Source organism: Triticum dicoccoides, chromosome 3B (genome assembly GCF_002162155.2).
Source record: "Triticum dicoccoides isolate Atlit2015 ecotype Zavitan chromosome 3B, WEW_v2.0, whole genome shotgun sequence".
NCBI lineage: Eukaryota > Viridiplantae > Streptophyta > Magnoliopsida > Poales > Poaceae > Triticum > Triticum dicoccoides.
This window is the reverse complement of record NC_041385.1, coordinates 23,833,133-23,844,686: the sequence shown is the minus strand read 5'-3', so window position 1 is coordinate 23,844,686 and position 11,554 is coordinate 23,833,133. Positions and strand designations below refer to the sequence as shown.

Here is an 11,554-nt window from a genome sequence, read left to right as displayed (position 1 = left end):
CACCTCCCCACAGACAATACCGCTAGTCGTGCCGGTGCCGCGCCATGGCTACCGGACATGCCGGACATCCCTATGGCACAGACCCGGACATGCATATGGCACAGGATCCGGACGACGACGACAACAACGATGGTACATTTACCAACGTCGATAAGTACTTTGCCGAACATGGGTACGGTGACGAGTTCGGCGGGCCTCCTTCTCAAGAACCCCACCAAGACGACCGCGATCTAGCTGGTACGGCGGAGAAATCCAATTGCAACAGGCGTTGTCTGGCGTTCAGTTCTCAGGAGACGCCTCCAGCTCCTGCCTTCACCGAGCCTCAGATAGCTGAGGTGCGAAATATTATCAGCCCCAACACGCTCAAGAAGGTGGTCTGTGAGCAGAACTCGGTTCCATTACAACAGATCAAGAAAAAGGGACGGAAACGAAAGACTGCCAAGGGCGCCGGTGCGAGCCAGCCGACACCATGTATGATCCGTGCTCAGGACGGGCCACCTTCACCTCGGGATATCTCGAGGAGGGTGCATGTGGCGGGTAGGGCGATGCTACCGACAAAATATCTCAATGCTATAACCGGTGCTATGCGGAGTTTGCATGACAGCGTTCTTTCTTTGGAGAAGCGGCTTCTCTCCCAGAAAGATGTGGCATACCCGGTTTTCGTGGCCAAGGTGCCAGAGGGCAAGGGCTTTGTGGATGGCGCCATCGGGGGTACGATCGTCCTGCGGTTTGATGACATCTTTGCTATGTTTAATCTTCATCCGCTGCACTACACGTTCGTTTGGCTGTTTTCGCTGAGTATGGAGATGCGGATCATTCGAGACAAGACCCCGGACATCGTGATAGTCGACCCCTTCTACATGCGTGCCAAGATCTTGGGCAGCGCTGGGACCGGCAAGTCGCAAGTTCACACCTCGAAGGCGTCATTCTGGCAAACCCAGATAAGGATAACTTCCTCGTGCCTTACTTTCCCGAGTAAGTCATCCCCTCACCGCCCCGTAACATATGATTTCTTAGATTTTGATCGTTCTTTTTTTTCTAACATTCCGTGTTCTGTGCAGTGACACACATTGCACACTCATCCTCTTAAGCCCGAAATATTCCACGGCCACGTATTTCGACCCGGACCGTGACTCCAAGATAGACTACACAAATATCAAGAAAGTTCTTGATGATGCTCTCCCCGGCTACGCCACATCCGGAGGCACCTTTAAGAGGCCAGTTCGTAGGTACGGCAGACACGTGTTCACCCACAATACGACGTTCCCCTGCGTCAAGAGCCGCCTGGCGGTCAGAAGGATGCCTACTACACCCTCCATCACATGAGGGCGATCGTACGGGACCATAATCACCTTCTGCTACCAAATAATGTCAAAGATTGGGCCGCAAGCTTGGCGGCAATCCAGGACGCGGACCTCCGACAAGAATTCTTTCGCATCCAGTCGGAGTTTGCAGAAATCATCCATCAAGATGTCCTTCGTACCTCGGGGCAGTTCTACCTCAGAGAGCAACCGTCCAACAGTGAGATAGACACAACACTTCAAATGCAGGCTGACAACGCCCGCGACTTCATGACCATTAGGAAAGACGGCGGCTTCATCCATGCTCCGGTCCCATGAGTCGAGTCGAAAGTAGTGATGTTATTTGTAGTTCTGAAACATCGATTAGCTCATGTTGTAATTAAACTTTAATGAAATTGTATGTCTCTTTGGTTTGGACAGTCGTTCAACTTAGATGTAAATGATGCTATGTATTAGTAGGACCATGAATCGTGCTATTAATGTCTTGCTTTTCTCTTCCGATCCTTTTGTTGCATACTTATATATTGCTTATGTATTGTATGTTGTCTGGCTTGTGCATAGAGATGCCGTCGTATGTCATGTACAAGGGTAAGGTTCCCGGAGTCTACAATGACTGGGAGGAGTGTCGAAGACAGGTTCACCATTTCAGCGGTAACAGTTACAAAGGGTACATCACTAGGGCGGAGGCGGAATCTAGATACGCCCGCTATCTAGCGGGAGAGAGGAGGGAGCATTGGAGGAACCGGGTGAAGACCAGTTTCATCGCGATGATGCTCATCGTGATGACCGCAGCTCTCTTCTATGTGATGGTAGTTTAGATGATCGATATCGACTTGTAATGTGAAGACAAACTCGCTACTCGCGGTCTCTGAGACTTGTAATGTTCTATCTTCGTTCGGTCTTTTGTATTCGGAGACTAATATGATGAATTATATTCGGAGACTTACCTTCTATTGTATTCGATGAATCTGCTGTTGCTGTGTGGTGCTGTTTATATTCTGTCAAATAATATATTTTGCAACCTGTGAAAAAATCAGAAAAAAAAACAAAAAAAACATAATAATAATACTAATGGCGCACCACACAAGACACTAATGGCGCACCACACAAGACACTAATGGCGCACTGTTATAATCACACTAATGGCGCATCACCCACTGGTGCGCCATTAGTAAGCCAAAGCACATGGGTACATATGGCCCCCTGGGAGGCATTCTAATGACGCACTGTAGGCTATACTAATGGCGCACTGCTTGGTGCGCCATTAGAACACCAGATACTAATGGCGCACCAGAGGTGTGCCATTAGAATTTAATTATAATGGCGTGATGCTAGTGGCGCACCAGTAGTGCGCCATTAGTAGGCAAAACTGGTGCGCCACTAGCATACCTTTTCCTAGTAGTGCCATCCTTATTGTATTCAGAAGAAAAGTGCCAACTAGGATCTGCAGATAAAACCCCCTTGCGTCGCCTTCCCTCGGGTGGCGCCAGGACCCCCCCCCCATCCCGCGCCGCAGCCCCTCCCGTTGTTCCATCCCCAGCCGCCACTGCCATCGGCAAGGGCCGGGGTGGCGGCAGGCCCTGCACCGCAGATCCAGGCGGGTGGTCGCCACGGCAGATCCAGGGCGGGCCTACCTCGCCGGCTGGCTCCTTGGGTAATGTCACATGATAACCAAAGGTTCACCCGAATAGAATTCTTGTAATAATAGGGACCGATATGGATGTCCACGGTTCCGCTGTCGGTCATTGAACGAAGGGGTTTCGTTCATGTCTATGCTTTATCGAACCTATGGGGTCACAACTTTAAGGTAATCACGATCTGCTGAGTGTTAGTGGAACGTAAGTGATGAGAATATATTTGTGAAATAGTTTTATTTATATCCAAAATAGTTCTGAGAGGTTCCGGAAGCATTTCGGGGTCACCTGAAGGGTTTCGTTGAATATCTGGTAATACCGGGTATTATCGATTAATTATATATAGGTTGTAAATGTTGCCAAGAGGTGGAAGGAGACTTGGGCCATAAAGGCCCAAGTGGAGGTGGCGCCCCCTCTTTCGTTATGGGGGGGGGGGCGAATCCTACTTGGGGAGGGAGTAGGACTCCCCTCCCCCCATGGCCGGCACCCCAAGGGAGGACTTTCCTCCCTTGCTGGCTTCCCTCTCCTCTCCTCCTAACCTATATATACTAGAGGATTTCCACCCTATTGTAGTACAAGTTTTGGAGCCTCCTCTAGTTGATCTAGTTCTAGTTCTAGTTGGTCCTAATTTACTAATTCGAGTTAGCCCTAGCCACCTTTAATCCTCATAATTAGAAGTCCAGTGTAGTTATAATCTCCTCTCTCTAATTCTCCGGCGATGATTACCTCTGTACGGCGAAGCACTGCCGGATCGTGAAGACCGTACGCTTGCAACCAAGTTGAGAGGCCGTGCTTTCGGTCTTCTGTTCGAGGTATCATTCGAGGATGGTTCGCGGGATCGTCATCAACGTTCGAGGGTCTTCAAGTATGATCTACACTGACTCGTCTACTATCCCTGGACTTCGGAGTCGGTAACGATCGTTGATCCCAACGGTTAAGCATCTTCATATTGTTCTTGGGTGATCATAGGTGCGATTTTTTTGTTTTCTACTATGTTTCCCGACAGTGGTATCAGGGCAGGTTTATGAGTAGATGCAGGTTGCGACCTAGATCACATCTAATATCTGAGGGTTGATGTTCTTGCTATGCTTCCCACGAGTGTTGCTTCTGTTCAATTCATTGGTAGAATGATGTAGTTTTGCTACAAGGTTCTGACAATCGACCGGCTCTAGCTGCCGACGATCTGTTAACAGTACCTTAGGCTACATCATAGTCGGGAATAGTAAACCATCGCGTACACAAGAGGGTGCCGAAGATGGATGATCTTCTAAGGGGTCAAGCGTAATAACGAAGTTTAGTTTGGTTGACGAGACTTTTAATTAAGTCTCTTTTTCACACACCCCAAAACTTAATCTAGCATCAACAACATCGCCTTGTTGCGCTTACGTATGAAGCTAGTCTTCATTGATAAAACTGGTTAACCATGTAACTAAAATTTTGCTAGAACCGATTATAGGACGTCTAACTTGGTTTTGCAGGGTATGCATATGATGTGGTATATCCTTCGTTATGATAATGAATTTATGTATGAGATGGTTATATGTTGTAATATTAAGTTACCCGCGCATCACAGCATGATGGCTATAGCCACAAGATTGCCACCTTAATGTAAGTATCGTAGAGATAGGTTACAGGTGATAGTGGTAAGATGTACACGGAGGACCCCGGCGAGAAGAAGGTGTACCAGGCATGGACGAGGAGCTATAATTTCGTACCACAAAGGAATTTCAGCCTTTGGTGCCACGACAACGTTTTCTGAAATGGTCACCAAGGCAATGTTTTCTGAAATTGCCTCCATGGAAATGTGTTTGAAACAATTGTCACGATAACAAAATGTTGGCCGTCACATCGCTTAAACTGGAGGTTGAATACAATCATGGAGAACTCCCGGCACCCAGTGCTATACCATATCATGCTATTATGAATTTCCTGAGATGTTTATTCCTTTATTGTTTGCACCCTTTGATTGCGCAGTTGTCAACTATTAGGGTGATCTCTCACAACAAATATCAAGTTAAAAGGTGCTCTTCCCAGTGTTGCAACCGTCTATAACACATAGCGTTCCGGAGTGCGTCATGTACACATGAGTATAAATGGATCCTGAGGTGTAAGGTAGGATGGTCAGACCATTGTTGCAGATAACACTCGGTTGTCTTGAAGTTCTAGTAGAATAGTTCTGAGCTCGGAGCACCAAAGCATCGAAAGAAGAACAAGAGTCATATGGAGATATGATCGGCAAAAACTTGCCCACCGGTCCAAATATACGTATTATATATGCAGTTAATCTAAAAAATATGTGGATAAAAAATATATGTATTATATATGCAGTTAATCTAAAAAATATGTTTGTGGACAGATACATTTCTTCACAAATTACAAAAATCAACTGTCTATATTAAAGGAACACTTTGTACACTCCATAAATAACAAAACCTACAACATTATTGGTACTTATCTCAAGTTAGTTTTTATTAACGAGCTAAACGAGTAACCTGTTAGCTCGTGTCATTAGACTTGTTTTGTTAACGAGCTCGGATTAGAGCTAGATTCGACTCGTTAGTGACTACTAGAAGAAACCTTATAGATAGAATCTTAGCAGTAGCGCGGTCTAAGGCAACAGCGCTACTGCTACTTAGTAGTAGCGTTGGGTAGCAACTAGCGCTACAGCTAGTATTGTAGCAGTAGCGCGGGACAATAAAGCAGCGCTACTGCTAAGTGGTCCCAACGCCATTACCTGTAGTAGCAGTGTGATCTGAAATCCCAAGCTACTACTAAAATTATAGCAGTAGTGCACACCTACGACCAATAGGTGGGCCCCACTTACCAACCGCTATTGTTCTGCATGTGCACTATGCCAGCAGGTGGGGCCCACTTACCAGCAGCGCTTGCCTCTGACCTGCGCTACTACTGTTGGGCTTAGCAGTAGCGCCCAGCCGTCGAGTACGAGCCGAGTTGAGCCGATTCACGAGCTACTCGTTTAGCTCGCGAATTTCGAGTTAAAATTCCAGCCCTTACGTGTACGTGGAGCGGTATGGATGCCCACAAAGCCCCCACTAGTTTGCCTCCAGTTTGTGAGCAAACTTCGATCCGGACCGCTCCGTGTACGGATGAGGTACCGCTTTGGAAGGCAAATCACATTTGGACCGCTTAGTCCAGACAATTGCGGGTGGTTTATGGATCTGAAAACGAACAAAAACACATTTTAGGGAAAATCAAACTAGTCTAGGATCTCCGTGAATCCAATTAATAGAAAAAGGTACACAGCGAAGTAGGGGTGGAATTCGTGTCGACTCGTTAGAGCTCGTTAAGATAACGAGTTAACTTGGCTCCACTCGTTAACATAATGAGCTTAAATTCAAACTCGACTCGAGTTCGTGTAACTCACGAGCTACCTCGTTAAGCTCGTTTTGGACGTGAATAACAGAACTATATGTATTATATATGCAGCTAATCTAAAAAATATGTTTGTAGCACATACTTTTCTTCACAAATCACAACAATCAACAATCTACACTAAGGGCCTGTAGCTCGCTAGCTCAAAGATTCACTGAATCCTCCAGCGTAGCTGGCTCTAAAGATCTGGCTCCTGGAAGCTGACTTCTAGAATCTAGCCCCCGTCCATGCACAAAAACGCAGAGCCGCAGTTTCATCGATCCCGGGAATTGAGAAAGCTAGAGTTCGCAATATTTACGAAACCTGCCACCACGGAGTAGCTTACCTCCTCGATAGATAGCCTCGTAATAGCCAGATCCACATTTTCATCTGTCCTCACCCGCTCATCAACCCTAGCCGCCAGCAACGGACAAGGCCATCCCACCGCCGTCAGCTAATCACTGCCGACCAACTCGTCCGGCGACCACGCCATCACCCCGACGACAGTCTCCTCCTCGAGCCGCCCTTTCTGATCCTCAACATCGCGAGTCCTACCTCTCCCTCGCCGCCCCAACCTGCCAGCATTCGGAACCACCGCGACATTGCTCCTTTACCCAGGCCGGCGCCACTCCAGAAACTAAAGGTGAGGGAGCGCCGGCTGTTGTTCGGCCTCTATTCCGCCATTCCACACCTCCCACTAGGGCCGAATCCCACTGGAATGGGCTGGCAGCCCGTGCCTAGCGACACAGAAGCTGGAGCGAACTTTTCCGATAGCTAGCCCTCCCATCGGAAGCTGGCAGTGAAAACGAGAATTGGGATTTGAGGATTTGCAGGAGTTGGGGAGCTCCGGAACAGGCCCGAAAGGAACACTAGGTACACTCCATAAATGCAAAAATCCACAACAATATTGGTACTTATCTCAAGGGACTTTTGGTTAACAAGCTTAATGACCTAAACGAGTAACTTGTTAGCTCGGCTTGTTAAACTTGTTTTTTAAAGAGCTCGGATTAGAGCTCGACTCGACTCGTTAGTCGTCGAGTTCGAGTCTAGTCGAGCCGAGTCACGAGCTACTCGTTTAGCTCGGGAGTTTCGAGTTAAAATTCCAGGCCTAAGCGAAGTCTTGTTGTTTCCCTACAAAAAATATACACGAGTGTAACTCGCGAGCTAGCTCGTTATAAATGTGAATAAACACTACTAGCCTCTAGTTTATCTTATTCATCGATGCTGAGACCATGCAACTAAACACTACTAGCGCTACAACGACAACCCGAAAGAAAACAACACATACGTGCGCACCTACCACAGTGCGATACAGAACTTCGTGGCTCGGTACACAAGGCCACTGACCGGCCGGCCGATCGAATCACTTTATTCGTTCACCATCACCCAGTGCAAGGATAGAGCTGGGCGTGCATGCACATCCTAGTTAGCTAGTCACCGCGGCGGACGTCGGCGGCGACGCTAGACCTTGGTGCACTTGGGCCCGGGCCAGCCGAAGTACGGGTCGCCGCACACGCGGAGGGAAGTGCCCGAGTCGTCCTTGAGGCAGTTCTTGCAGGTCTTGGCGCACTTCTTCACCTTGTCGTGGCAGAAGCAGGTCGGCGGGGCAGACCTGGTGCACAATGTCTGGTCGCAGCACTTCCACGGCCTCGCCTTCTCGCCGTCGACGACGCTGAGCTCCTCGCTAACAGCCATCACCGCCGCCGCCGTCGCTTGACCCGGTTGACCGACGCCAGCGGCCCCTGGAGCAGAGACCCCTGGACCTGCACGCACCCATGCATCACATAAACATTTGCACCACATCTAGTAGTAGTACAAATTCCTATCGAGCAGCTAGTAATGGTACCAGTACCACTTGGGACATCGTCGTCGTCGTTGGGCTTGGTGCACCTTGGCCCGGGCCAGCCGAAGTAGGAGTCGCCGCAGACGTGGCGGGAAGCGTCCGACTCATCCTTGTCACACTTGTTGCAGGTCTTGGCGCACTTCTTCACCCTGTCGCGGCAGAAGCAGATCGGCGGGAACGACATGGTGCATATGGCCTCGTCGCAGCACTTCCACGGCCTCGCCTTCTCCTCGCCGCTGCCGACGCTCTTCTCGTCGCTAACAACTGTCTCTGCGGCTGCCGCCACCGCCACAACACCGCTGGAGATGTCGCCGTTGCGGTCGGCCCTAGTGCACCTTGGCCCGGGTTCACCGTGGTAGATGTCGTCACAGGAGTGGTCGGTGGGGTCAAAGATAGACACCACGCATCTCTTGCAGGTGGGGGCGCACCGGTCTACGTTGTCCAGGCAGCGGCAGGCCGGCGGGACGGACCTGGTGCACAGAGGCCGGTCGCAACACCTCCCCCACGGCCTCGTCTCCTCCGCCACCGTTTCTTGACGAGCAACGACCACCGGACCTGCACCTGCAAGCACCAATTACATGGATATTGGATGTACGGTGTACTAGTAGAAACGCTTAGCGAGGTTCTATGATCAGCATTTGAGTGTAACGGAAACATGATCAGCATTTGAGTCAGCCTTGTTGGTATATTACCACTTGGGACGTCGTCGGCGTCGGGCTCGGTGCAGTTGGGGCCGGGCCAGCCATGGTACCGGTCGTTGCAGATGCGCTTGGAAGGGTCGGACTTGGACGCCTCGCAGCGGGTGCAGGCCTCGTCGCACTGCTCCACCGCGTCCATGCAGCGGCACCGCGGCGGGATGGACCTGCTGCACAACGGGCGGTCGCAGCACTTCCACGGCCTCTTCTTCTCGGCGCCGATCTCCGTTGCCGCGGTCGCTACTTCATCGGCAAGACCTGGATTCGTATCGAGTGATTACCACTTACAGCTAGCAAAACCATTTGCTCTCCCAACATTACTTTTGGCAGTCAAACAGTTACCGTTGCTCGGAAGACGAATGGTGTCGACATGGTCGTCGGCGGAGAGACGCCCGGCGGCGAGAGAAAGTACCAGCAGGACGGCAGCAATGCATCTTTTCATGGCTGCAGGTCAGTCAGCTAACTTTGGGTGAATCAAACTTACGGTCGCTGCTCCGTATTTATAGCCGCGCGCGCCAGATTTATAGGACGATCTTGCCGCTGCTCAGTTATATCTTAATGCACATACCTGACACGGCCGACACGGTGCACGGATTGAGTCGTGGTATCACATGTCGTGCACGCATAATTAAGCATACGTGGTGGACTACTTTTGAGGCATGTGTACATGTATGCATGCTTGCATAATAATTAAACCGATGCATATTGCGATTCTTCTGACTAATCTACATATAAGCATTTTAGAGATTTATATACTATGTACTTCCTCCGTCCGGTTTTTATGAAGCCTCGCTTTCAAATGGTACATGCATGGAACCACTTAATTTGTTTGCATGCGGCTTTTTCATTGGTTGCATGCGTAAGCTGGCATGTGAGAGATTGTATTGGAAGTTAATGAAAGAATTAATGTGAGCAGATTACTATATGTGACTTGGTTCAAGAGAAGTGGTCTTTAGAGCAAATAAACCCAGACGAAAGGAGTGTAGATGCACTCATTTTGCTCATATGTAGCCCATCTTAAAATTTCTAAAACGACTTATATTTAGTAATGAATGGAGTATCAGAGATCACTTGTAAGTTGTAACTATAGGCTTTAGTTAACCTAAAACTAGCAAGTGGCTTAGGGTCGACCGGCGGCAAAAGCGGATCTGGTCACTAGCGAGCACGTTAGATTCCATAACCCACTTGTAATGATGCTAGATTCGCAAACTACAACTAGCTTCGAAGCTGGATAATAAAACGCATTTTAGTAGTCATCGGGTTCCAGATAGATGTACAACCGGGTACGGCAACTTAGAGAGTGTTTGGATACGTCTTAGGTCATGACTAAAAGTAGTGGGATTAAAATTTGCTAGCCTCAACCATGCTTGGATTCAAATACTAAAGCGACTAAAATCAAGTTAATGAGCATTTATTATCCTCTAAACCCTCCAATCCAGAACTCGTCTGTGTTAAAGTAGAGGAGTTAAATGAGGAGGGAGAGGACTAATCTATATTTTAGTAGGGGTACCTGTGACTAAATTTTTTTAGTCTCAAGACTAGTTTTAGCCCCTCTTTAGTCAGGGGTGCTTGAAACTTTAGCCTCTTAAAGAGACCATTTTTAGTCAGACTAAAATAAGTCCCTCGGATCCAAGCACCCTCTTAAGTACTTCGTGCAATCACTGCCATCCGTTTAAATTCCATGGCATCGGTGGATTACTACAGTACTTTCTGGATCTAGCATGCTGGGAGCATCTCTAGCAGACTTTGTATAATGCCAACTCGTAAAATGCGTTTACAATTCGCAGAAAAACGGCTTCGCGTATATGAAAACACATTTCTTTGCTTCTTTATTTTCTTCAAGAGCATTGGATACATAATATTCCATCAAATCTTTGCTCGAATAGTAAGACAAAAGAAAACAAGAACCATAATTTGGCATTTTAGGAGATATCCAACTTCCATAACTGCTCCCACTAGTTGGACCAACATCTTCTCCATGCCTTCATTGTTGATCTGCGGATTCTTGATCTTACATTTTTCATTCTTTTTTGACTCTAAAGAAGCAGACATTATTTCCCCCTACTTTATTCTCTAATTGCACATGCAGCCGCATCATTAGCGTCAATTCTACCAACGAGTGCACGAACATCTATTAAGTTTCTTTCTATCAATAAGTCGATGTATTCTTCTTCCCAATACCAAAATAAGCATCCACCTTCCTACACACATGTCCATCTCAATAAGCTAACGAAATTGAACCGAATAGGTTGACAAAACCGAATGAAAACAAGAACATACCCCGTCGTTTTGGCATTTGAAGAATACTCATCTAGGGTGTTGCAGCATGCTAGATTTTAGCCGCAACACTGTCTGTGTGTAGTCGTCGCACTGTATGAGCCATATTGGCGGCCGGCGTGCCGCTGCTCGAGCTCCGAGCCCGGGCGACGGCCAGCCGAGTCCTTGTCGGCAAACCGATGATGGCAGCTAGAGGACGAACCAGCACCTGCATGCGGCACCGGGGCTTTGTGGGGTGCTCCCCTACCAATCCATGGCTTGGTGCAGCTGCCGGTGGTTGGAAACGCCAAGTCCGGCGGCCGCGACAAACACCCGCCTATCTGCAACTTTCCGGCCGGCCGAGGCAGGAGGAAGTGGTGGAGGACAATATCATGTGTGTGGCGGCCCGCCGGCGTGATCCCGGCAGCTAGTATGGCCGGAATCATAGGCGGC

At 48.6% G+C, this 11,554-nt stretch overlaps 1 protein-coding gene across 2 annotated transcripts; it reads right to left on the bottom strand.

Annotated features, from left to right (window-relative positions):
- Positions 1-7,479: 7,479 nt before the first annotated feature.
- On the bottom strand, positions 7,480-9,324 carry LOC119274465 (Bowman-Birk type bran trypsin inhibitor-like). 2 transcript variants are annotated; one of them, XM_037555168.1, is made up of 4 exons: positions 9,188-9,324; positions 8,843-9,103; positions 8,160-8,711; positions 7,480-8,070 (listed from the first exon to the last, which is right to left on the bottom strand). In XM_037555168.1, the coding sequence occupies exons 1-4, from the start codon at positions 9,285-9,287 to the stop codon at positions 7,769-7,771; spliced, it is 1,215 nt and encodes a 404-aa protein (XP_037411065.1). In that variant the 5' UTR covers positions 9,288-9,324; the 3' UTR covers positions 7,480-7,768. The 2 variants fall into 2 exon arrangements, with proteins under 2 accessions (XP_037411065.1, XP_037411066.1); XM_037555169.1 differs by having other exon boundaries at positions 8,160-8,705.
- Positions 9,325-11,554: the final 2,230 nt, after the last annotated feature.

Coding starts and splice junctions, on each gene's coding strand:
- LOC119274465 (XM_037555168.1), bottom strand. CDS start 9,287: ATGAAAAGATGCATTGCTGCCGTCCTGCTGGTACTTTCTCTCGCCGCC. Junction 8,712..8,842: donor CGCCGACGACGTCCCAAGTG/GTAATATACCAA, acceptor TGGTGCTTGCAG/GTGCAGGTCCGGTGGTCGTT. Junction 8,071..8,159: donor CGACGACGATGTCCCAAGTG/GTACTGGTACCA, acceptor GGGTGCGTGCAG/GTCCAGGGGTCTCTGCTCCA.